Source organism: Aptenodytes forsteri, unplaced genomic scaffold, assembly GCF_000699145.1.
Source record: "Aptenodytes forsteri isolate BGI_AS27 unplaced genomic scaffold, ASM69914v1 Scaffold319, whole genome shotgun sequence".
Taxonomy (NCBI): Eukaryota; Metazoa; Chordata; class Aves; order Sphenisciformes; family Spheniscidae; genus Aptenodytes; species Aptenodytes forsteri.
Genome location: NW_008794715.1, coordinates 382,032 through 410,026, shown reverse-complemented (window position 1 = coordinate 410,026; position 27,995 = coordinate 382,032). Strand labels below are relative to the sequence as shown.

Genomic DNA, 27,995 nt, shown 5'->3' with positions numbered 1-27,995 from the left:
TTGGGTTCAAAGTTTTCCTCTTTGCTTTTTTTTTAATCATGCTTCACTTGGCTCACTCATCCTTGCACCTCCAGCCTTTGTTGTTTTCAGTCTAGTGATGATCTTTCAGTTAAGAACTCACCAAAGTGTAGATCATGCTGAATGTAAAAGAAAGACACAATATGAAAGTATCCTTTTGAAGCATACAGAGCACTTTGATTTTTATAACCCTTTACTGTCTGTTCCTCAGGTCTGACTGTAATGGCCTGTGCTTTCCTTTGCATTCTTTCTATCTCTCTAAAGCATCTTAATTATGGTGTATTCAGGATGGGTATCAAAAAGCACTCAAGAAATAACAAATTCATTATCGACATCCTACTGCACCACAAGCTGTGTTTGAGCTTATTAAAGTGCAGTCTGATGTCTGAATTTGAACAGTCAAGAAACAAAACCATTTTGCTTTTGTGTGTTTGATCTTTAAAACTTCAACCAGCAACTCTCGGCAGGGCAGGCAAGGTTTCCCATGAAACTGGATTTTTTTTTTTCCTTTGGAAAAAAAACACATGCAGTAGAAGAAACATAAAATGCAGACACCAGCTGGAGTGAATCCATACATATTAAATGCAACTCTGAAAAGCAAAGAAATCGCAGTATATTGCCATGGCTCCATTTTACTGCAATTCTAATTCTGACAATACCCAAGAAAGCACAGGAAAATTGAATGCAATTAATACTCCTTTATTTAGCACCAGGCAGTGGATTTTGGCTTATGGCCACATTTTAGAATGAAAGAAGCAGGGCTCAGAGGAAGCTACACAGCAGTAGAGTCCCAGCAGAAATGCTAGACCACGCTACACAGCTGACTTTGACAGGGTCTTTTAGCCAACACAAAAATGTGGAGGTAAAAATGCTTCTCTCTCCAGCCATGCCTTGCCATCTCTCCTTGCACTACCAACAGAGCTTGTCTAGCACAACTGCCATCATTTTCACTCTCGCCCCCATGAAAAGGACTGGCGGGCAAAGGCGCTCAGCCCAAACCCACAAAGCTACTGGATGTTAAACTCCGGCTCAGACTCTCATGCCCCATCCATCTCAGTGTGAGTTAGGCACCTACCAGCTTCAGTGAGTCTGGGCCCTTCTACTTTCTTTCCCTCTTATGTATGCAGACACAGGCACATACACATGCACGTTTGGTCAGAAAACTTTGTTGTCAATAATATTTAAAAGTAATATTGAGAAACAACAACCTGCAGCAATGACTTCTCAAGATACAGGGAACAACAGAACAGATAACGGACCAGTGATCAAAGGAGAAATAACGTTTATCTTCTTCCACTAGCATAAAAACCTGCCTTACAGAGGGATTACTGCATGCAAGACTGGCTTGAAGAGGCACACTATGCTAGGCAAATACATTATGGAAGAAGGAGTAGAAGAAAGGCATCGTAAAACAACACCTCCATTTAAAGTGTGTTAACCTTTGTTGTCAAGTAGTTTTATGGTGTGATTACAGGGGTGACTAAAAGCACAGGGATTCTGCCAAGGCCTTACCTTAAGTATGATCCTTACATATTCGTGCACTGGGCATTTGTGACAGTGCACTAAGGACATCTGACAGCTGAAAGGGGCAGGGGAGACAACACACAACTGGGGTACATATCTTCAAGAATGTATTTAAATTAGGGGTTTGGACCACACACAGGCTTACCCTGTAATGAAAGGGAGGCTGTAGGAATGACTACAGACATGGTGCATCCCATGTTCCTACCTACTGTCTACCTACCCATTAACTTACCATCTTGAGCATCACTACACCAGTAGGCGTAGTATTTTTCTTATGATTCTCTTGAATCATAAGAACATTATAATTTTTATTTGATGTAATTTCATTATCATAACATTTTTTTATTTCACCCATTCTAAGAGACAATGCAGAGCAGCAAAAATTTTCACCTTGGGTTGGCCCTGGGGCCTGGGTCAGGCCTTAGATAAAATGCTTAATATTCTGTACTGAGGTGTCAGCAGATATGCGCACATGCTGCTCTAAGTGGGCATGCTTCCCTGAATCAAGATCAGAAGTAAGTTTTATAAGACTAAGGAAATGACCCAATTGGTTCCAGTCATTCCTAAATACAATTTGACATGTCAAATGAAAAGCAGCTACTATTTCCTTAGTGAAATGACCAGACTTACCAGTACAGATAGTAGAAGAAGGAAAGGAGATAGAAAGCTAGCTTACACCAGGCCTCTTTTTGACAGTAACTCAAAGTATCTGCATTCATGACTGCAGGTGGATCATATGCTAGCTCTGAACTATCTGCTGGGCAACGAAAATACCTGAAAGAGCAGGAGAAGACATCTAGAATGACTCTGTAACATTCTGTTTTAAATATGTGCAGATATACACCCTCCTGATCACCAGCTCAGAAGACAACCATCTTCCATGATACAGGAGGAATTTTCCTCTCTTTTTCAAGCCTCTATTTCCGGACAGCGTTAAAAATCAGGACGCTAGCCTAACCAGAACGTTCTTATAGAACCAAGAAATTCATGAATGTGGACTGTCTGTGTTCTATTGATTCTTCAGATTGAAACATTCCCCCTTCTTATATAGTTATTTCTGGCTTACTCACTAATAACTTACATATTGTGAGTGGCAATATGTGGCAGCTTGTGATCATAGCATGGAGGAAGGATTACTGGGCTTTAATTGCATCTACACAACTGATTTCAGACATGATGAAAGGTGACAGTCTCAACCAACTGATAGCTCAGTTCCTCCAACTCTGAAGAGGAAAAAAGACAATATGGAGTAATATAACAGCTGGCTGACTAATGTTTTCTACACGTAGCACTGCTCAAAAATTTATCATCCAAATGATTTTTGTTGGAAAATGTTTTTCTTCTTACGTAGGAGAAATTTCTAATCATTCTCAGCAATGACTGGATGTTTGAGAAAATCCTGACTAAAGAACTTTTTTGGCAAAGGAGCTTTTGTCTCAGTTATGTTGCAGTAAAAAGCAAACCAAAAAAGAAGTCCTCAACAAAGTTAATGAACTGCTTTAAGATCAGCACGAATCAGATGAAATATTGTCATTTCTGTTGTTTTGAAATAGTAATGTAACCACTGAAGATTGCTGGGATTGCTTATAGATAAATAGATAGACAGATAGATAGATATAAAACCCCCATACAAGTGACCAGCAGCAAACTTTGAAAGTAAATGTTCTCTTAATAACCTTGCCTTCCTCCCTTCCTCCTTTCCAATATTAGTCACATCCACTTACAATCTCTAATAACGCTGCAAATTCTTTTACAGAGAACACAGGTGAAACCTGGCTTAATTATCTTCATTGGGATGAAGATATTACACAGTATCTTCCCATGGTTTTGTGCAGAACTTTCACAATGAACCCAAACCTGTCTGTGGTTAAAACAGCAGAAATTATGGAGTAATTAGGGCAAAGCATATGGAGAACCATGGAAACAAAGAAAATCAAAAGTTCTCTCCAAAGGTTGATATCACTACTTAGAGTCTGATCATTTTCACCTTGGATATAAAATACAATTTTTTTTTTTTTTAATTTTAAAACCAGTATTATTGTCACACTTTGGTTGTTAAACCTTAGTAAAACAGTACCAAAAAACATTATTTTTATTGCACCCCACCAATAGGGAAAAAAGCACTCGTAGCTTCACTCCACTTAGCTTTCTGAGAACTAGACTGTGACTCTAACTTCTGAATAATACACTTTATCATATGACTCTGCATTACCACCAGCCTTTTGCAGAAAATAGTGTACAAAAGCTACTACTTTTTAGTTCCTGGTTGAGTTAATGTTTTTTCCTTCTTTACAGAATTATTCTTCAAGCTACTTCACAACAGGAGCTATCTGCTGCCATATGTATCTTCGTAACACAAAGAGACCCCGACAGACAAAAATCATCTGTGCTTTTACAAACATTGTGGAAATGCAAAACTAGTGAAGACTTCAGACCAACAACCACAAAAACTGATGTCTCTTGCTTATCTTCAGAGGCAACAGAAGGCTGATCCTCACCAGAATGCAGAGGAGGATGCAGCAGTAGCAGCTGCAATGCCTGTCCAGAAAACATTAAAGCTGCTAAACAGCAGGTCTTACATGATCAACTCTGAAAGCCCCTCAGCAAATATAAGCACATAGCAGAGATCCAGAGCGGAAACACTCCCCCCTTTTTCACGTGGGCAGGGTGAAGACAACAGCTCTTCATCTACTGCAATCCCTACTCCAAGAGTCTCTAAGAGAGACCTCTCTTGCAGAACAGATATTCTCTACTGTACAGCAAGAAACAACTTATTTTATACTGCAAAAAAAAAGCATAAAGCTGCCAAAGAAGACGAGAAGCAAAATTCTGTCAACCTGCCCAGTCTCTATTTCACAACTCCAATGAAAAACTTTCCTTGCTAGGGCTGAATGAATAGGTCCAAGACCGTTCAGATATGAACTGCCTTACAACTCCCTATCTGTGAAGTATTTAGAGCCTCACCAAGTTCCACTTTCAGATTCCAGTGTATTTCATTTCCAAGTTTCATTCAGTTGTGGTGAGTACATCCTGACACCCTTTGGAATATTTATCTAAGTTAGTAACTGAAAGCCACATTTACATTATTATGTGTTTTCTTTACCCATCCTAAATGTTTATGAAAAATATTTACTTTTTCTCTGGAAACGTAAGTTTCAGCTGCTCATAGGCAAAAGCTTCTAGGCAAAAGATATTCAGCCCTCCTCCTATCACTGCACTTCATAGTTCATACAATCTGCATGTGTGCTGAGTTGGCAAATAAGGCTAACAAGCAGTCAGCATATAAAAGATGGGCTTACCTCCAGAAGTGGTAAAAAAGCAAAGGAACGTTTAACCCCAGTGTGAGCCACTCTTGAGCGCACAAAAACATTATGCAGAAAAGACTATGGATAGAGTACTCCGGCAACACCAGCTAAAAGGAAAGGAACAGAAATAACAGATGTCAGTAAAACACCTCTGATTTTAGTCACCTAAGCAGTTTTTCAGAAAACAAACCATCTCTGCAAGTCTCCTGTGTGTCTCTGTCTGTCCCTCGACATACCTCAGTTGACAGACAGCTTGTCTAGGAGCAATGAGCGCAAGACGAAGTGCCAGGTTTGTCCAGGTTCTAACCATGGCTGTACCCCAGGGGCTTGTTGAGAGGCACGGGACAAATAATTTACTGTCTTAGCTGGTGCTCCAGATTTCTGTCTACAAAATGTAGCTTATACTACTGTCTCCCTCACTGAACCATTGTGAGACTAAATGAATACCTGTAAAAGAGGTCTTAAAGAAGTAAGTTTCATTACTGATGCATTCAGAAAGGAAATAATAAAGCTATTACTGAAGCTTCATTTCTATATTGGAGGAGCATCCTTCGAAAAAGGCTGCTTCTACCATTTTGATATGTTATATACACCCTAAAGAGATCAAATCCATTACTCAGTCAGTGTTGCGAGCTAAAACCCACTAAGACAGGAAACTCACTTTCTTAGTAAATACATGGCTCCCCACACTACTTGTTTCAGACCCAAGATGATTCTTTCTATTAAAAGAGAAAGTGAGGGGGCAGCTGGCAGAAACAGAAATTTATGTGATGTTGATTCAGAGTAGTTATTTCTAACGGCATTTTTCTTTTTTCACTGCTTTTCCATTTCTTAGCTGGCATTCCTCTCTTGTTTTCTTCCAATGCCTTTTCTCGGAAATCTCTATTTCTCTTCTTCATTCAAGTCATAGAAGAGATCAATTTCCAGCAGTACATATTTCTCAAAGCTAGACAATCCCATACACAGTTCATCTGCATCCCTTGCTGCATCTTGGAGCTACATCAACCAAAGTTAAATCACAAAAAGAATTTGAGGGGCTTCTTTTGATGTAAATTCATTTTCATCTGTCAAATAATTAAAGTGAGCCCTACTTTTTAAAACAATGTAAAACCTACTATACAGCTACTCCCAATGCCTACCTACTCCCATATAGCTGTGCTGCAATGAATTGCATCTTCTTGGTTCTAGGAGTCTTTCCACCTCCCATGGAACATATTTTTTTTTACTTTCATTTAACTTCACTACCTAAAGTAGTTAACACATTTGGATATCTCTGTGTCTACGCCTTCAACTTAAACATTCTCAAAAGCTTATCTTATGTGGATGACAAATCATAATACAATTACATAGTTCAGATTTCCAGATGGTAGTTACTTATCACTGCTGGATTTTTTTTTTTTCACTTTTAGAATGTGATTTACAACATGACTATAACCTTTCTCCAAAGAATGATTCATCTTCATCACAAATTGCAGACAAGAAAGGTCTTCATAATGTATATCTACCCACTAAACATCACAACACTTAAAAGCATATTACATTCATTATCACATATTTGATTTCCAATTCCAACACAATCCACAAACTTAGCAAGAACACAACCCTGGTGTCTGATCAGTGGGCTGGCTGGTAATAACAGGTGGGAAGGAAACCCGTGGTGAAAATTTATGCAGCGCATAAAAAACAAAACAAAACAAAAAATTTGCTGTGAAGCTAGAAAGGAAACAAAGGAAGCAGTGGACTCTCAGAAACAGACTCACTTTCCAGTCACAGTTTCTGGTGTAACTTAAATCTACCTATGCTTTTGATAGAACACAAATGGGTCATTTATGTCTCTTCACCCTTTTTTTGGAGTGATACATTCCTGTGGACATAAATAAATAACGGATCAGTGCTGATCACAGTTTCTGAAGGAAATCCATGCAAATAAGCAAACAAAGCCCAGCCTGCAAAGCCAATTACAGTTTATATTCAGGCAATTTACCTAAGAGACACAATCTAAAAGGAGGTGAGAGAATTGAAAGCATAAAGTGTAGAAAGGTACTAAGAGCAAGGCTTGTGAGGAAAGGTAAACTGAATAGCTGAATAACCAAATAACTAAAAAATAACATTGCCTCAGTTCTTGGCTGTAAGAATCATCCTGCAGTTTGAACACAATGTCCTCTGAAACCAATGGAAACTTTCAATCAACTTTAGCAAACACGGGATTCAGCTCCTGGAGAGAAGAAAGCTGTTTGAGAAACAAGCAACAGCCAATCCTCGTTGTTTCTGCTGAGCTAGTCAACTGCAATAGTAACTTCTGTGATACAGATAGCAGTGCAATAGGAATTAAACTAATGTCTTTAATTCATTTCTGGGAGAGCATATGAAGCTGTCAGGCAGTAAGCATGTTAGGATATAAACTGTATAGTAAACATGTTAGGATATAAACAGTATATTTCTATTTTGAACCAGGAACACCCTGATTCAGATAATGACCTCTGCTTTCTGACACTGCTCAAGATGAAGTCGCAAGATGGTTACGCAACTTGGAGTTGAAGGAGAAACTGGCAAAGCAGCACAATTCTTAAAGGCTGCAACTTGGTCACTTTGAGTCCCAAGCTAATGAATGGCATTACAAATTTATCACCAGAAATTCTGCTGGCTGACACTTACCTGTGGAAAACCACAGGGAAGCCTGAAAAGGAAGTCACCTTCTAGACCAAAATGCTGCTAATCTGAAACACCTTTTGCTATAACGTAAGCAAGGGAAAGAAACTACTATACGTTTCTAAGTTTTGCTCTGATATATATATTTAAGTAAACATCCATATCAGTAAATATTCAACATCCTTGTTCCCAATCCATCATTTGCATTTAAAATGTAAGATCTTAGGTAGATATCATACTCATATCGTTATCATCTCACCATAAATATTCAATACATCCTCATACAAAGTAGTACACACATACATGCACATGTAGATAGATTCTTCCCCTCTAATTCCAAAGAAAATAAGGCAGGCTTTGCTGTGTATAGACATCTAGGTTTGGCTGAACTAAAGCATGGGAAAACAAGCACTGAAGCTAAGAACCTGTCAGCAGCTTCTTTGTGTTTACAGGAATACAAAGACCTCTGTGGAGTGCAACTGCAGAAGGGCATCTCAGGAAGCTCAGTCCTAAATCATTTTATTCAGTTTCCTATTTCCTAAATATATTGTTGTTCTTATACAAAAGATAAACCCATCTTTTTCTGTCAGTACTTTTCCTCGTTATTTTGTTTATTACATATGGATACCTCCTTCTCAAATGTAGTTTTGCTTTTACAGACCATTATATCATTTTTACATGGAATGACTCTTACAGTTTGTCTCGCCAGTGAACAGGGCACATAAAATACCTCACAGAAACCAAAACCGGGAAGATATTATAGCAGGAATAGTAATCTCCCTTCATCACTGCTATGCTTAGAAAATCAGCTGTAACAAGTGAATCAAACTGTTTTCCCAGTCACTGTTAAGCCACTGAAATGTCAAGACCTCATGCTTCTTTCCAGCACTTTGCTTACGACCAATACTCCTGAGTGCTACGCAGTAATAGTACTTCTCATGCCAGCCTCCATACTGTAACCACAGATTTTATACCGTACCCAGAAATTGCCAGCCATTAGACACTGTACCCTTCCAGGGTTTCTGAGAGTCTTCATTACGCTGTTAGAGGCTGAGACAACTTCCCTTCTTAATGCCTGCCTTCTCCTCCCACAGATGGCAGAAAAAAACCTGAAGAGAAATGGAGGTTGAATCTCCTTCACGTAACGTAAGAGCTCTGGTGATTACCCACGTGGAAACAAGTTGTTCACCTTACAAACACACAAGCCCTTTTCCATCCACCCAAAAGCAACAAGAAACTGAAAACACCATGCATGCACAGCATCACTCCAGGGCCCCAAATTAGGCCTGATCTATGTGCATGCTGCTTTATCGCAGTGGTTAATGCTGCCGCACCCACTTCCACTAAAGGGTAGCTGCAGCTTGTCACTGTGGTGCTCACTTTGCTGCTTTTTTCCATATTCCTCGCTAAAGCTGACATGTACAATTTGTCCTCATCGGTAGCAGGGAAAGAGGGGATGCAGATGTACCCAAGGTTTTCGGAACACAAGAGGTATTTTAATTACACTTTAAAGCCCACCCTAATAGAGCCTGCCAGAGCTAACCTGGGTTACTGGGGAGTATCAGCTGCTGAATTAAAGACATCGTGAGACCAAAGGGAGATGATTATTTAATGACTCTGAAATTCTCCTAATTGAACAACACAGACCACAAAAGTCAGAAGTGTAGTGCAAGTGAAAAAAAGAAAGCAGAAACACACAGAAAAATAGTAGCATGTGTATTAGCCCAGACTGTGCACGTATGTGGAATGTACGTACATTGAAACAAATCGTATCTGTTTGCTCCTGCTGTTGCACAAACTAAAGAAATAGGGTCAACTGTGTATAATTTAAACACACAGACCATACGTCTTAACATTTGCAACAGTTTTAAACTTACTGCTTGCATTGATCAAACACATGAAACACATTAAATTTACTGTTGAAATACAGGAAGGCTTCCCACTTACATTTTCTAGTGTATCTTTCTAATCTACTTTAAATTATTTGAGTTACTTGACTTCCAAAACCTCCTCTGAAAGCTGCCCTAGAGCCCAATACAATGCTGTCACAGTAAAAATACTAAGGTTTTCAGTCCAAATTTTCAGGTTCAATTTCTTTCAATTCTCCTGTTAAAATCCACACTTGCTCGTGTCTCTGCAAGCTCTGTTCTCTAGTCGCTTATAGCAATCACTTAGAAATTCAGTTGCGTAGTTAAAATTGTTATAACACAAACTTATAACCAAAGCATTTTAAGTAATTCAAAACCATGTTATGCAAACTGCTAGAAGTATTTAGCAGTTTGCTACGTAGATGTATGCAACCAGCTGAAAAGAAAATGTCTGGAAAATGGATTCCAGATCATCAAAAGAATCATAGAATCACAGAATAGTTTGGGTTGGAAGGGACCTCTAAAGGTCATCTAGTCCAACCCCCCTGCCGTGGGCAGGGACATCTTCAACTAGATCAGGTTGCTCAGAGCCCCGTCCAACCTGACCTTGAATGTTTCCAGGGAGAGAACAACCTGCAGCTGAACCTACTAAGTTCACATATACAGCTTTACATTTTATCTGGGGGAGAGCAATGGTGCACGCATGCAAGACTCAATATTATGGACCAAATACAGAGCAGAAATAAAAGAAAGGATATAACATCTGTGTTTTAACCCCTCCACCTTTCTGGATCACAATGAAGCAAAGCAGCACAAAGCCAATGCTTTGTAAAGGAAATTTCATTATTCTAATGCACTACTGGAATTTCTTTAAACGGTATTAAGTGGATGTGAACATAAGTCACTCCACAGCACAAATACCAGACAATGAAATGAATAACACAAAGAACCTAATTATCGTTCTCACAAAGCACTCCATATCCATCTGTAACACAGTACCAGATTTAATATTAAAATACAGGACTCCTGGATGCTCTTTCCATCTCAGCTACTAAACATGTCTATATTTAGGCCTATCATTTCACTTTTCATTGTCTCATTTTTGCCTTCTGCAACATGGGGATAACTATATTTAAGATCTATAGATTCCACTGGAGCTAGTTTATGACTAGAATATTTAAGCTTTGTCATAATACAAATAATAACTTTAACAAGAGTGACAGAGGAAGATCAGGTCTTTATGGGACATTCATCAAGAACATCTATAAATATTTCTGTATTGCAGAGCCTATGGGAGGTCATAATAGCCAACAGGTAAAGAGGTTATGAAACGGATTTAAAAAAAGACTTCTCCACTATAAGGTCTGCAGGGCACCAGCACAGTTCAAAAAGTGCCCTGTCCTTGGAAGGCACGTCATTAAGGCAGATGTGCTGTGATCTTACAAGTGTATCTCCTCTGCTAACTGTTCTTTTCCACTCAGCAGGGATCAGGAGATATCTTCACAGCCTTTATTTTTTTAATGTTAATTCAGAAACAGTAACAGAAGCTGGGTTAGCAACCCTGGAGTGCAAACTTCTCTAATTTTCACAACACTGACACGAAACAGAGTAACAAACACTTTCCTGCCCTACCTCACTATTGTATTTCAGACACAACCAGCCAGGACGCCCTGAAGCTGGGTTATTCCAAGAGCTCATGCCGTCTTTCTCTGCTCGCCCAAAACTGGCGAGAATGACAAATGAGTACCACAGCTGTTCATTAGGATCTAGAAAACCAGACCCTCATTTCACAGGCAGGTCCATGAATGCAGAAGTCTCAGTGATCATTAAAATGAAGTTCAGCCATCTGCACGGCACAGGAAGGGCCCTCAGGCCTTCTCCCGGGGGTCTGCCTAAGACTGACAGTTTCATAAATGCTAAAAACTACGTATTCACTAAAGGGCTGTTTCTGTATCTGGCATGTAAAGACTGTCAATCTGAGGAAGCAGATTTGGTACAGTACAGACATGGTAAAGACAATCCCTGCTCTGCTATTCTAACAGCTTTATTGGAAACATCGGCATCTAAATGCAAGGTAGGACATTTAACTCCCAGCAGAAACAATTTTCATCCATACAACAGGTATGATGTAAAATCATTGCACTCTATTTTTAGGTATTCTATTGCTTTTTGTAATTGCACAGAGGCTTTATAGGGTCTGATCCTGACTTAAATACACAATGAACATTCTGCTAAACATAACAGTGACATTCGATTTAACCCCAACTTCTTTAGTTTTATTAAAATGCAAATATTTACTTTATTGCATACCAAATTAGAGCAAATACAGTCCATTAGCAAGTCAAATTTTGCCAATATCTTCAACACAGCTCTGAGGAACAGATGCATAAATTATATTACCCCAAGCAGCTGAGAAGTACACTGCTCTCAGGAGTACATTTCAGGCAACAGTTACTCATATACATTTTTGCTGCATCTTCAGCCTTATTCTACTGTTACTTTTGATGTTCCGATACTGTAAGGGCATATGTTTACATATCCTCCAGAACAGTACTGGAAGAAGCTGAATTGTAAGGCAAGAGGTTGTCTATTACAGGGTGATACTTTGTTTGCCACTTTGATTATTGAATAAACATTTAAAAGATGAGATTAACAGCAAAATACAGTTGGTTAACCTGAAATAGTTTTATACATCAATATTTTCATGAGTAATAATATTACAAATAGCCATATGTATCTCCCTTCAAAAGATATTGCAATTTCGATCAGGCATCACGCTGGCAAACCTTACTTCCTCCCTGGAGTAAAAGGGGGGTAAGGACCAAACTGTGACTGAGTGACAAGTTTGAACCCTTCACTCTTAGGCTTGCAATAGTTTTGTAACTTTTCCCCTTACGATCTACCCCTGCTTTGAACAACTGTGCAGGCACAGCAGGATATATCTTTTCATTATCCTTAGGTAAGCAGACAGACATCCTTAGGTAATGACTGCTAAAAATAACAATTGTTATGTTCTAACTTTTGAAAAGTGCTGAATTCAGGAACTTGTAAATTTCACTAAAAATAGTGCTGGCACAATGCATATAATAAACGAGCGTCAGTAGTGAATGAATTGCCTGCCAGAAATACTGTACTTCCTCTAAGTTCTTAAGTCCTACCTTACGGACTTTCTTTCCAGATAGGGTACTGTATACAAGGAAAGGACGAAAGGGATTATGTTCAGTACTTCTATTGCAATAGTAATACCTTTCTAGTAAATATGAACCTGATATATTTACAATAAAATGTGTGAAGAAGAGATGCACTATCTCTAGTCAAGCAACATTTATGGGATTATTTGTGCATAAAGCATAAATCCTGCCAGCTCTTTGGTCCCAGTTCTACCATCAGTTCTGCAAAACAGCTACCATGCCAAGTTCCACTCTTTCTGATGAAATTAAAACTATGTGGGTGCCCAAGAGACTGACTGAATAGGGCACACCCCCATTTTATCCCATTCCACACTTCATAGATAATAAATGTAACAAAAGAGTAGGCATAAAAGACTTAAGAGAGGGAAGGAGAGAAGCTTTTAGATGATCTGTAGCGAATTTCCTATCAGTGCAAAAGAGGAAAAGGCGCCTCCACAACAAGGGTACTGAAGGCCTAAGTTTTGTCTATACTGCAAATTTATTGCAAGATTCGGGGAAAATTGTTATGTCCCTCATGTTTCTGGATGCAAACAAAATCTCTATCAATCAAGCGTGAATCACTACCAATACGTTAACTCCATCCTCTTTTAGGCAAGCTGCAGAAAACAATTAAACCAACACAGAGCTATTGAAAGTGTATAATACTTCCGTTAAAAATATTTTACTTGCTTTTCCCGTATCCCCACTTCCCCTGTCAAGCTACATCCTTCTTTCTTTCACTTGTTCAACCTAAGGGCAGCCCTGCTGTTTACATGAACAGCAGATTTAAAATTTATCTCACGCCTGTTTTGACTAAAGAGATGTTGTACCAAAATTGTCTAAAAATAACTCATCCATAAGTCATGATTTCCATAAACTAAAAATTGTATACTAATACATTTTTAGCTAACTTCAAATTTTATCCTTAGAGTGTAAAAAGTTACTCATTCCTAATATAAAAAGACCTTGTCAGAGCCACTCTGAAGGCCAGAAGAAAGTTGGCTTTAGTTGAGCAGTATCTTTCAAATAAGTACTGAGTACTGAAATACATGCTTACCAGTTTTATGTCTCTCGCACATGCTCAGGGTCTAACGTACTTAAAAAAGTCCTAGGTCACTTCAAACCAAAGAGAACTTAAATGAATTTAGTTTTATGAAAGATATTGTATTGACAATCCAAGTCCTAACTGACAGAATCCGTACAGCATGGCAAGTTTACATCCTACAAAATCTGCAGATCTAATTAATGCTTTAGAAACAGCAATATCCTTTATTCCAGTGCCTGCATGCAAACTCTAGAATTTCTTCTGATGCAGCTTAGGAGCTAATTATGTGTGCATATGTATAGCAGGGGGGTATAGCTCATACTCACTATGATGTTGACAGAGATCTATCTCATCATATTGTCTATGTTTATTAATGTTTCTGTAGAGCAAGCACCACAAGTCTCTAAGCATACAACACAAGATAATTTTACTCCCAACAGTCATCAATCGGACTACAGTAGTTTGAGTCCGATTCCAGTCTGGGCTGGATTTGAACAGCTGCTGTAGAGATTAAAGACTACACGCAATTACTAACTCAGTGAACCATCAGACCCCTCAAAAACAGCAAACATTTTTAGCTTCAATTAAGAGATTCAGACTATGCCTGCTAAGAAAACTAAGTAGGCTCTCTGAAAACAAGATCTCTATCATCAGATCAGCTGCACCACCTTTCCTTTCCTGCTGCATACATGCCTTGTGAGTGTAAACAAATGCTCTTCATATTTATTACCATGTGTTTTTTGTAGCACCTGGCACAATAAGGTTTTATTATTTACTCGAGTCTGGAAGCATTGCTGTAACAGAAACACTAATGAAAACAGAATAGAAAAGGAGAGCCAAGCCTTGCTGAAAGGAATCTCTGGCTGAAGCACAATAGGGACTTTAAAAGATCAAAGTATCCAACTAAGGAAATAAAAAAAGAATGCAAAATTCAAAGAGCAGCAAAACGTAGACAGCAGAATATCCACCTAATCACTACAAAAGCAGATTTGCTCCTGTATTATATTTTCTTCCAGAAAGAAGATAAATAGAACATCCTGAAACCAGCCTTTTGAATTTACTGAAGACACCCTTAAAATGTGAAGATCTTTCATATGATAATGTTAATTCAGAATATCACTGTCGTCCCAATAACAGATCATATGTTTAAACCTCTAAAAAAAGGATTACTTAACAACTGTTTCATATTCGTATGGTTTATCAAGCCAGTTAATAGAAAGTTCAGACGTTGATAAAACTAGAGATGAAACTGCGATCTGATCAAAAGGCACCCCGACTTCTTGGAAGTATGTACAAGCCACCTTCCTTCATGACACAGTCCTCTTCCAGTAATGGCCAGACCCAAAGGGAAGAAAATGATGATTTTCCAAGCAGTAAAGCATTACTAGCTCAAGTGAAGTGCTACAAAGACATATGCTGAATTGTCTAATCAAAAACTTGTATTTCTTCCCCTCATTCTACTCCGAGTTTGCCCTTTGTGGTTTGTCCTGAGTTTCACTGGGAATTTCTACACAAATTCGGACATATTTGGTCATAACCACCAACAATGCACTACACAGTTTTTATCTAAATGGTGTCTAAATTATAAGAACTTCAAATCCAAACCTAAGTCCAGGCCTACTCCACATGGGTTTATGCTTGAATATCAACACGTTTCTCATCTCAGAGCGATAAACAGAGATTGCTCCAAGCTGCCAATGTCAAGGAGGGACCGAGAGTGCCCACAGAGGGCTATTACAGCTACTTTTGTTGTAGTTCAATCTTAGAGATGAACGATAAGCATAAATGTCAAACTTGAAGTCGAACCCTTCCTAAATCCAGGGATGTTCAGAAAGCTTTTTGATATAAACCAACTCTGTTTTGAACCACTGAATAGCAGTGCAAAGATTGAAGAAAAAAAAAAAAGCATTTTATATGATAAAAATAATTTTTAAAATACATAGTATTTACTTAAATCATTTTATACACAGCAATGCCTGGTTGGGTACAAGCTTCTGTATTGTATTGAGTCATAGGGAGACAAAGTATCGCATAACTACCTGGGTACCTGCAGTATGTTTTCTATATACATAATTCTATATTCATTCTTCAGAAGTTATCCTCTTGATTAGGGTTTATGCTCCCAGTCACTCAGTAGGAAGGGTCTCCTGACAGTTTTCCTGCTGCCCAGATGATTAGTCAAAACTCAGCAGTTTCATCATATTGATGAGGTATGAAAAGAGAAAGCATTAGATACATCAAGAAATACAACATGTACTGAGAAACCAGTAGCAATGATGAACTCTTTGGTCTCTAATGAGAGTGGACAAAGTTCATGTGCTCCATCATTGTAACAATCACTGTTAACGGGAAAAAATGTCATATGGTGCCATTTTTTGTTCCCTTCATGATCTTTGTGACAGCAGCAGCTTATCAGAACTCTGGATACATCAGCCTCTTTGTCCTGCAAGGCAGAATACCACTGCTATTTCCACAGACCAAAAATTCCTTTTGCCTAGACTAAAAATTCTGTTTTCCTCTCAGATAACACAAGCACCTAAACTTCAAAGACAAAATGTTGACTACCGGTTAGGATGTGCTGAATATAATGCATAATGCATACCACAAACCTGGTATGTATTTACCCTGCACACTTATCCCTCTAGTGTGGTTATGCTGCAACATTTTCTATTTCTGTCACGTCTAACTACATGAGGAATTAAAACATCTTTACTGAGGTTGTAAAAAATGTATAGCACTACAAAAGGTAAAACTGTTGCTGCTATTTCCAGTTCTGCAACAAACTAATTGTATTATTGCTGTAGTTTCTGCCTATGAGATTTTTCAAGCCCAGGAAGAAAGTATGATTCCTTCTAATTTATGGATGGATACACACCACTTTAAAAATTTCTTGTGATTATACATCACATTTGCTAAATTTGCTTATATAACCTTACATTAAGTGTTTTAATGAACCATGCTATAGGCTTACAGAAGTACTCTGCTAATGACTATCAGCCTGCAGACTGGCTAAAAGAATGCCACACATCTATAAATCCTTAAATCCATGATGAAGCAATCAACCGACATACCCAGAAACACACACTTAAAATCCATCACATTAACTCAGGCTCGCCAGTGACTATGAGGCAGAACAATGGAAAGAGTGATCATCATAATAACCAACAAATTTATCAAGAAGAAAAGAATATGATCAGTCAATTGAAATCAGCTGCTGTGACACCTGATACTCTCCAAACACACATGTCCCCTGTGGTTGCTGCATGCAGAGAACGGTAGGAGCTACTGGTAGGTGAAGGTCTGGAACCTAGCAAGGTCCAAGTGCAAAAATTATTTCATATGGCAATTACTCTAGTGCACATTAGTTAGTCTCCTTCTTCCAAAATATGCAGGAAAGAAACTGCCAGCTGAATAAGGATAAACAAGGAAAGATGGGGCTACTTTTTTAAAATGCTGACTTCCCATAATATTTATCTACATGTAAAGTAGAAGAACCTCCATACTCAGAAAATACTGTTTTCATCTGCTATTAAGGAAAAGCTAAAAAGCTAACTTGTTCCCTGTTAGCTGATCCAGTGAGCTCAGTAATGTTTCACTGAACATATCGTGGGGATTTTTCAAGCTTTGAGTATGTGCATTCAACAGTGACAACCAGGTATGACACAGACACAGGATCAAGCCTTATCTTCTTCCTTGGAATGCTCCGTCTACAGTCGAACCTGTGGTGTTAACCCACAACCCTTCAAGCTTCTGACTACTCGTGCCTCTGAATTACTGTTACTTTCATACATGTAAGTAATTTTGACTTTTTTACAGAATATTTAAGTACGGAAACATACCAAAACAAAATTGTATGCAGACACTCAGGTGTCTGGAATTAATATATTATGCTCACTAGGTTTTACATTTTATTTACAGTACCTCAGTCTGAATGGAATGTCTTCTGTAATTGCTCTTTAAGGTAACGTTGGTTTTGGTTATTTACCAAAACCTGTAAATACAGTAAAACATAACCGTGATGTGTATTAGGGTATATACTATGGGATATAAAAGATTTTTATTTTTGTAGAGTAGTAAAACCAGAATTGAATCTGCTAAACACCAGAACTATTGAATACAGAATAAATTGCCACCACTACTACTGCAGATCCAGCTCCACTGGAAGCCACAGTGACAGAAGTACTATAACAGACGAAGCATTTGCAACTTCCAACCTCCTAACTAAAACATTAAAACTTGCTTCAAAAAAGATTAGGTGAAGAGGCTGTGGGCTTTTTTTTAAACACCCCAGCTCCTGATTTACAATCTACTGTTGCTGTTGCTACTGCTAGTACTGGAGTGCTGAACTGGCTAAGTTTGGTTATTCAAATTCATCCCTGCAGGGTTTTTTGTCTGCCTATTTGTTTGTATTTTTCAAGACAGTTCAAGTTCATCTGCAACATCTTTGAGACTAATGTCACCTTGCCTGTGGTTAGCTTTCTTGCTGAATTTGCTCTCTTCCAATCATCCCTTCAGGACTTGCGAAAAAAAAAAACCAAAACCCAAAAAACAAATAAAATCAAGAAAAAGGATTGAGCTCTGGTACAATATTTTCTTACACTTGCAGTTTTATGAATTTTATGCCTAACAACTAAAATGCTTCACTACAGTAGGAAAATGAATAGAAGTCTGTCCTTTAGCTACCTCAATTCCCTCCAAGGTAAGTTCCAGTTCCAGTTTCACTGTTCATAAATCATTCTTACTTTAGCTTAATGGGGTTTAAAAACAAGTATTTGCTGATAATTTGAGAAACATCACTTATACTGTTCAGCAGTGTTTGGCATGAGCAAACTGAAGTCTGAAATACGTTCGCTGAGCAGGAAGCAACTTCAATCAACTCTCCTCCTTTGTAAGGATTTATCAGATTAATTAAAAAATTACGATACATAACCTAATCACAACTTAATTTAAATTTCCTCAAAGGTAAAGTAATAACATTACAGTGGTTGATTAATGAAATAGACCGTGTTTTAATCTAGGAAATTCCTAATTGTCCTTAGTGCTAAAATAAGTATATCCAACAGGAATCAATCAGGTAGGTAGATTTCTTGAAATACAACTGCAATTACAATTATATAATATTAACCGAATATATTTTAATAATCCCACCAAAATATTTAATCACAAAAATCATGGTAGACCTATATGGCACACTTCACCCATCCCACTCCTCAGCAGGGCTAATGAGCCCAAGAAGCCTGTACTGCTATATACTGTACTGCTGCCACTAGCTCAAGACAGCTCATTCACAACTAGTTTGTGTTTCTCTGTACAGCATTGTAGTGTGTCATGTAATCATATCCTTAGAGAAACAAAGGCAATTCAGCAAAAAAGAGAGCACAAATACAAACTTCACAGCATTCGCCAAAACCAGTGTATGTCCTATGTGAATCATGTAACACTTGTATGACACACCAATGTCCACACAACGGACACTGGTGGACATTCAACAGTTTAACGAGCATGCACATGAACCCATATATAAAACCCCCAAAACACACCACTGAATGAAATGAGATACCTGTATCCTGAGAGAACCTCACTTTGTGCTGGCTTCAGAAAAGAAGTCCCTCCTCTCATTTACTTCAGGATAGAAGAGATTTGACCATGGCTATACAAAGTTCATAGCTTCTTTATACATAATCAATCATTCTCCAGTAACCAGAAAACTTAGACTGATCTAATTCTAATTCTATAGCACCATAAAAACATGGACCTATGTGTACATGCATGTACACATGCCAGCACCATAATATATCTGCTTCACAAGATCCCTACTTGTTTTAATGATAGAGAAACATTTTCCCCAAACCAAAGGTCAGACAATGCCTGGCTGCAGAACAATTACATCCTCCATTCTATTTTGGAAAACGTAAATAAGTTATATACTATCTGGTGACATATCACATACCTGGTCACAGTTTGTTAATAATCTTCTCCAAGTATTTTGGAGATAAAACCAAAAATCCATCCTTAAGAAACTCTTTGCCCACTGGGATCAGATTTATATGACATATTGTATGCCCATTTAATAATTCCCAAGAACCCCTTCTAAAACCAGGATATAATGAAACCGAACATATTTTTATAGCCCACCTATAACCTCTTTAAAAAACAGATTTACAGCAGAACCTAAACATTAAGTTCTAACGTCATAAATCGCAAGATATCACTGTTTTCAAAGCCCTTTAAAAGAATTATCTGACTTCAAGACATAGAAAACCAGATATGTTGTTGTTTCATAGAAAGAGAAACAGACCTAAAGCCACACAATGTTCATGAGGGATATAAAGCCACACAATGTTCTAATAAGGGATATATTTAGTAGTTGCTGAAAGCATCCTAACTGCTATTTTCCTCTATCTATATAGCTGGCACTCAATTCTTTACCATTTTTCCAGAATTTTCCCCAACGGTGAATCATTTATACTACATAAACTAAAGCTATTTTTAGTGATTGTCAGATTTGAAGACTACAATTCTCTGTAGTAATTGCACCTTCCCCTTCTTGCATATAATCTCTCAATTAAAACAAATGTGTCCCCAAAGAACTCTGAAGAAGAGGCTGAATTAATAAACTGTTTAAGTGAACCAGAAGCAAGCCAATCCCTTATGAATACAGAGTCTGTAATTAGCCAAAATGCTCCATTTTGCTATTCACAGTGAGGCTGAGGCTCAATAAAAATTAAACACTGATGCAGGCAAGGCATTCCCATTGGGCTCACATATATTAATAGGTACATTACCACTCACCAGTTGCTTTATGTTGAAGAAACCGGGACACAGCTTGAAATTGGCTGGCTGCCTATTTGCTATAATGGAAAGCTATTGGTAATTAAGTATTTTCTCTTATTTTCATATCCCTAGTGTCATAAACAGGCTAAGTAAGTACTTAAATGTGGCTCCTAACAGCCCCATGCTCATAACGGTGCCAAACAGATACGACTCAGGTTCTGACTGATCAGAGAATGACACTTCATAGATTCTGCATGGAGTCACAGTTATACCTTTGCATCACCCCAAACCAATAATCCCTATCACTGGCTTTTCCAAAACCTCTCAGGATGAGGCCATCGGTTTCTTAAAACCATGTCTGAATTTAGTTAGCTTGATTAGGTTGCAGTCAGCAGTCCACGCTTCAGTGATAACCTTTCTAAGCAAAAATGCAGAATAATTTAGGTGTCTCCATTACTACTCTGCTGAAGGCAATTTATGGAAAAATGAATATATAGAATAAAGTAGTTTGGAACTATGATTATTTTGACTTCAATGGGACAGAGTCAGGAGAACAACGAGTGTTTATGAAAGCCCTCTTTCAAGCTACAGATGAGTAACCCATGAATGGATCAACCCTACAATTTATCAGCTCCTTCAAATCCCTCAGAAACTGAAGCACTCAGCCTGTCTCTTGTATCAAGTTAAAATAAATACTATATCAACTTTTCTATGCAGCCAATTAAAAAACTTAAATATGTAGTTAATGAAATGTTGAGTTTATCAAATAGTAAGCCACTGTTCAAAAAAAGGGTTTTTCTAAAGCCTGTACTACAACAATATCATCAGTTGATAGGGCTATAAAAGCACCTCAAGCTGCAACTGCAAAACAATTCACCGCCTTCGAAAAGCATGTTCCAAACTGAATGGGCTGATGTTCTGAAGTTTCAGTTCTTATCCAGAAATCCTCTATTATGTTAACCTTTTGTAATTTGACTTACTCTGTCTTTACAAGGTCATCATGACTTCCACTTCTGCAGCAGAATCCAATGATCAATCGAGTGTGAGGATCATTCAAAGAGCAAACAAATGCACATCACCACTTGATGGCTTTAATTCTCATAAACTTTACAAATTCTAGGCTAGTTTATGCTCACCTTTCGCAGGAGAAAGCAAATACGCTCAATATTTCTCAGCCGCTCTCTCTGTCAAGAAAAAGTGGGAAAAAGGTAGGAGATTAGCTGGTGTTATAAATTAAAGACAATATATTACAATTACAATGGGTCAAGATCACAATTAATGGCTGCAGGGAAGCAACACACATTATTAATCTGAAATGACAGTATTCACTTCTTACCTACTGCTTGCAAGCCAAATAAATTACCCATTTCAAGTTCTTATAAATTATTTTTTCATCTTTTACTGGGTGTGACAATATAAACTAGGGATTCAAGTCTGTGTTAGCCTTGAGCCAGAGGCTGCAACTTCTTTTAAGTCAGCATTTGTGGCTCTATCCAATGGTGCCAATCTATACTACAGAGACTTGGTCTTGCATTTTCGGGTCCCCAGCCTCTGGCTTCAAGATAATTCTGAATGGGAAAAACAACTACGAAGTTGGTATGGAAGCCCTTCCTCTATCACCAAGAGGGTGCCTGAGCAACATGTGATATTAGAATTTAACCCATTAGTGAAGAATATCTGAAATGTCCTAGAAATGCCACTTTAAACAACAGATGTATTCATAAATACTGAAAGTCACTGTAATTAAGCACTGTGACTCAAAAGATGCTCTAAGCTCGATTCACAGAAAGAAGACAAGTCAAAGACAGGTTTTCTTTTAAATGGCTCATAATGAGAAATTCACTAGTAAAATCAGATTTCACTCTGCATAACCCCATCACTGGAGTTACTGTGAAAGATTCTACTGTTGGTTACACTGCAGAAGGCAGAGTGGTTTTGTTGTCCTCAGAAGACTATCTGGTAATATTTTCATTTAGACATGGGAAAAAATATTCTGAACAATGACCTTTTTTAAACAAGTAATGTAATATACCAATGTGAGAAGCCAACTCTCCCTAAGATTTTTGCTTTTCAAATGTTTTAAATTTGCTCCAAGTTTGAGTTTTATTTCTATTCTCCAAAGAAATGTCTCTTTTCCTTTACTGTCCCCAAGTTTAAGCCATTTTTAAAAAAAGGATCATTTTGGAGAGACAGTGAGACAGTGGAAGCTTGATAGGCACCAGACAAATATTGTGCCTCCCTCTGGTGTCTGTGATCTAAAAGAGATTCAGAAATTTTAGACTCACGGTTGCAAACATAAGAATGGACATGTGTGGATGTGCCTGTGAAGCTGCAGAAAGCTTTTTTGCCTTTAGTCGGAGGTACGTGGAGAGAGAAAGATAATCCTCTGAATTCCCTTTAGAAGACAGATGCCTAACTGCAGCTGGCCTTGGACAAGTAGAAAGTCTGTCTTTGAACTGTAGGTAATAGAATGTGAACCAGGAAATTTGAATTAAATTCTCAGTACTGCCATTGGTTTTGCCTCTGATTTATCCCTAATTCAGCCTTCTCCTCTCAAAAAGGCTCTACTCTCTGTCCTGAAAACATTGTGGAAGACACATGAGTAAACGTCAGACATTCTTATAGTGCAATAAAGAAAACTACCCCACCAAATAAATGGAATAGGGCATGAGCAACTATGTGTAAGGAAAAATGAAAATACACCTGACCAAAGCTATAAGAAATAAGAAATACCTGCTAAAAATCTTCCTTTTATGTCAATACAAAGGCATCAACATGTATACTGTGCAGAAGGCGGCAATCTGAGATTATTGCTTGAGTTATCACAAAAAGTTTCATAGACGAGAGTCAAATATGTCAACTGATCACAGAATATTTTGCTCTGTTTTCCTGGAAACTCTACGGTTAAATTTTTGATTACACCACTAACATGACTGAAACAGGGACTTACTAACTTTTTTCATCCTGGAGACCAATTCCATTACCATTTTACATTAAAAGATGCTCTCCATGGAGCATCTTACAAGTTTTAGGAAGAGAACAAATTACTGGAATTTGGTACATATAAATACACATTTCTTGTGTGCAGTTCTCAAGATGGGAAGTAAAAACAGATAAAGTGAATTCAAAATCAGATTACTTCCAGTAAATTCAAAACCAGATTACTTCCACTGAAGTCCTCTACAGGATTTCTTCATATAATTTCTTTCTTCTGTTCTCATTCTTTGCTTATGTGTTAGTGAACAGTAAACAAGTCTTCTTACTTGAAGATTCATGTAAAGATTACGCTTGAAATCATCAGTGGTCTTAAGCAGTACCACAAATCCTCTGCTGAGTTATGAAACAAGGTTAAATGGCAAAGTACTAGCTACTGAATCTGGTTATCATTTGTAGGCAATTCAATAACTTGATACTCTGTAGAGATCACATTCAGCACCTGTCATAATCATTGTAATTCACAGTGAGATGACAGGGAGCCGAGTTCTGCTCTCCGTTCTGGTGGTACAAATCTGATGCATTTTTAACTGTAGTCAGCTAAATCACCCTAGATTACAGCTTTAATTAACAGAGGATTTTTCATATACTTAAATCTGGGTTGCATTTTGGTTCATTAGGTAAAACTGAGTTTACAGTCCCAGGGTGATATTTAACCTTTTCCATAGCAGATGCAGCAGAATGTGTTATTTACTCTTAAAGCACAGGAGAATTTAAGGCCCTGCCGTGGGACAGAGAGGTCTAGGAACGCACGTCTTAGCAAATCCCTTCAAGCTTTTGACTCATTGATATACACGGTATGGGAGAAGGTGGTCATCCCATGCTTGAACAGAGAGAAAGCAAATGATTTCAAAAGGGAAAACCTGTGCCACAGAATGAAAAGATAAAAAGAAAGCATTAGCATCACATTATATATCCTTCAGTTTTTGAACTTCCAAATCATTGTCCTGCCTCCTTCAGCAAAAAGGAAAGCTATTAGCATAAAGAGTTGACATCTGGCTTCCTAAGACTGGCCCAATAAATCCATTTTCCAAACTGCAGTTGACTTCACAACAGACTCTACATTCACTTCCACACTCATACTTCCACTGACAGCTCAGTGCATCTCCCTTTCTTTAGTAGCTGTTGCTTAGCAAGCCAGTGGTTGTACTCACTGCGTGGACTGGGTTGCACTGATCTATTGGGCTTTTGAAGTCTGTCCGAAGTTCATCAAAGGCAATTATCTGAAAAAGAATTTTTTCAAATATTATAATGAATGCTCATTCAAATGCTTATTTTTCGTTTAGGGACTATTTAGATGTATCGCCTCCCTTCCTCCCTTTCCAGAGAAAATACGGGAAACTAGCTTCCCCGATACACTCCTTTAAGAACTAACTAGTTAAAAGAAAACATGGGATACTCCTACATATAACACCTAGAACCCATTAATCTGTCACTCTGTAAAATCATATCCATAGCCTTTTCAGCATTGTTGCCTTCCAGATTTCTTCCCTCATATCAGTTACAATTTGTTTCCCAAACTTCCAAATGACATAAAACTATTTCACAAATTAATGCATCTCCAGACTTGATGGAAAAAGTCCTTAGCTGCCTAAAACATAGACATGCATCAGATATGCTATTCCAGGTTTAATACATACACAACAGCCCGTTTTTATTAGTTGTTAAACCTACTTCAGATATTAATTCTGAATTAGTATCAGTTTAATTATTATTAAGCCACTATTCATTATCAAGCAAACTCCTCAAAAGGTAAACTACTCCAGAGCAAAACATGACCTTCCTAAATTCCAGCAGGTTTTAGAACCTTTACCTCAGACCTCATTAATGGAGACATGCCTTTTGCTCATGTCGTTTAGTTTCCTCCATTAACTGATGGATTCAGACACACTGGTAATTACTGCCTGCTTTTAAAGTACAGCAGATAAAAGTGCCCATAAAAATAATAATGCTTGATAATGTTTTCTTGGAAAGAAAACAGCTGTAGTAACCCTTAGCTTATTTCATTCAAAGATCTCAAAGCACATTCTTTATTTTATGTTTGTGTTCTAGTAATACCTTTTCTTCTGCTTGCTTCACCCAAGGAATGAAAGCTCACTATGACAGGCACCACATACATATACGTTAAAACAATTATTTCAATGAATTTAGACAATTTACAACCCAGGAAAATATTTGTTCTCAATAAAAAGATGATGGAAGTACAAGGTAGCAGTTGGGTAATTAGTATATGAGGGGAACAACCGTTCTATGACATGTTACAGCATGCTTGCTGCCTAGCTGTTCAAAAAATAACCAACTGGGTGTCAATGCAGACCTGCTGTATAGGTAAAACACATTCATTTTACAGATGTGGAATGCAGGAGCAGAAATCCTGAAAACGACCTATCCATGATTCATTTAATAATCTTGTGAGAGGCTTGAGAATAAAACTTAGAGCTACAATCCACAAATGTAAGCATTACTCTGCATCCCACTCTAATGTGGCATTCATGACGCTGAAGCACATTTAAAATCAAAAGTGTGACATTTTACAAGAGCACTCTACAGAATTCAATTTATTCAACTATGACAAGTCGAAGTGCCAGAATAAACCACAAAGGGAACGATAAAACATGATTATAAGTCAAGCATTTCTCCCCATGGATGCAGTATCTCTACAAGTTCGGAATTAGATCTGCAATGGATGTTTAGACTAAGGTAAAAGAGCAAATAACAGAAACTGTGAGAGGGTCGGAGTACAGTTATGAAGAATAAGGCTTATGACACCTCTATATTTAATACTTCTTGAACAGGTCTTCATATTCTCAAGCTGAGCCAACTGTTAAGAGGGTAACAACCATGCAAGTCAGATGCACACGCTTCTGTTTGTAATTGGGTATCAACATCAGCACTGACAGCATTGACAGAAAGGGGGAAGGATGGCCCTGTAACAGGTAAGAGAGCTGCCTCTGTTCATAGCTGTGCCACTGATTTACTTGTGGCATCAAGTAAATGATGCCACAAGATGCACAGCATCCTGTGCATCTCCCTTAAATTCTCTTTGCCTCACTGCACTGGTACTTACAGATGTAGCTTTAAGATAGAAAACTGTTACGAGCTTTGAGTGACAACTGTTTTTAATAATGTACAGTGGTAACAGCTTTTTTCTGTTGTAAATGTAGAGATGAGCTGAAATTTCCTTGGCGGGGGGAAAGAGTGACTGTGCTGTGCTCTTCCTTTTGGTAGTCAGTAACAGCAACCAGGAGTTTGAGACAATCATGAAATGACAGCCAGTACAAGATCCAGCTCATGCTGTGAGGAAAGACTGGTCTGAGACAACAACACAAGGAACCCGAATACTGGAATCATAAGATGGACTCCCTTCAAGAAGTCCAGGAAAGCCTCTAAAGATTCACTAAACACAGAGATAAGATGATAACCCTGAAGCATATTTAGACGAAGAAGAACCAGGTCGCTCTGAAAAACAGAACCGTTAAGGCAGGGCTCTGCTGAGCTAGCCTTAACTAATGCAGCTAAGTCTTGAAGAAAGCCTAAATGACAGTTTGGAAAAGAGATTAGCCTCAAATATACTACACATTTAGATTTCCTCATTTTTTGCTTTCTCTTTTTTTTTTTACCAGCATTCTGAACTCTGTAGTCAAAAACCTACTCTTTATTTGTTGGCACACAATTTATGTTATGCTTGCATTATAAGTGCATTGAAACAAATCTGACAGTATTAAGTACATTGTTTTCATGCAACCGGTAAGTGTAAATACAATAGTCTCACACATAAACCTTTGGGGATGCCTGCAAATTATGACAATGTCAGGAGACATTCCTGCTACACCTGCAAGAAACAGATTGAGGTCTGGTATCAAGCACAGAGGATTGGAGGAAAGTTTCTTCAGTGAAAGTTTCAGCGTCTCTCTGGAAGAAGGCTGACAGAAATAAATCCTCCTTAATTCTTCGTATTTTATTTCATAAAAGTTCCATAACAGTTTGTATTTTGTTAAATCCTCAGGAATAGAAATCCAGTGATGACATGAAGATATCTTTTAATTTATGAAAAAGCACATTCCTATTTCTCAGTCACAGTGAAAAGTTTGAAAACGTAACAGCGGGCAGGCTCACAATTAGAGGGAATATAAAGAAACTCCCAAAGTTTGGGGGGGCATGGTTTTTTGTGTTGTTTTTTTTTAATTTCACAATGCTGCGTGTCCTAATTCTAAAACTGCAAGTGTGAGAAACAACGGAAACAAAGCTGTAGCTTCTTAAGATTGGCGGTTGCTCAAAATATACTACGTAACTGTGCAACAAATTATGTTGTATTACTGAAAATAAGGCTGGGTTGTGCTGCAGCATGGTTTACATAATTAATTAGGAAACATCTTCCTCTTTCAATTATAACTAGCCTCGTGTAGCAGTTTAATGCCCTAGGGCATGTGTGGCCGGAGTTGCCATTTTTCCCTACAAAAAACTACTACTACTAGCTAACTACTTGCCTCCATCAAGTATTTCACAATGCTTTCACGGGAGGTGCAGCATTCTGGCCATACTCCAGAGAAACAATCTTCCGCCCGTTTACATTTCAGCTGGATGCACTACAGCTACCTGCTTCCCATACATCAGCCGACTGGAGTTGCTGAACGCTTTGCAGCAGCAT

General features: G+C 38.0%; 1 protein-coding gene across 1 annotated transcript; it reads right to left on the bottom strand.

Annotated features, from left to right (window-relative positions):
- Nucleotides 1–109: 109 nt before the first annotated feature.
- CNIH3 (cornichon family AMPA receptor auxiliary protein 3) lies at nucleotides 110–27,995 on the bottom strand. Its single transcript, XM_019470644.1, has 6 exons — nucleotides 27,944–27,995; nucleotides 24,502–24,605; nucleotides 21,490–21,537; nucleotides 4,842–4,954; nucleotides 2,173–2,316; nucleotides 110–137 (listed from the first exon to the last, which is right to left on the bottom strand). Exons 1-6 carry the CDS (start codon nucleotides 27,993–27,995, stop codon nucleotides 110–112), a joined length of 489 nt encoding a protein of 162 aa, XP_019326189.1.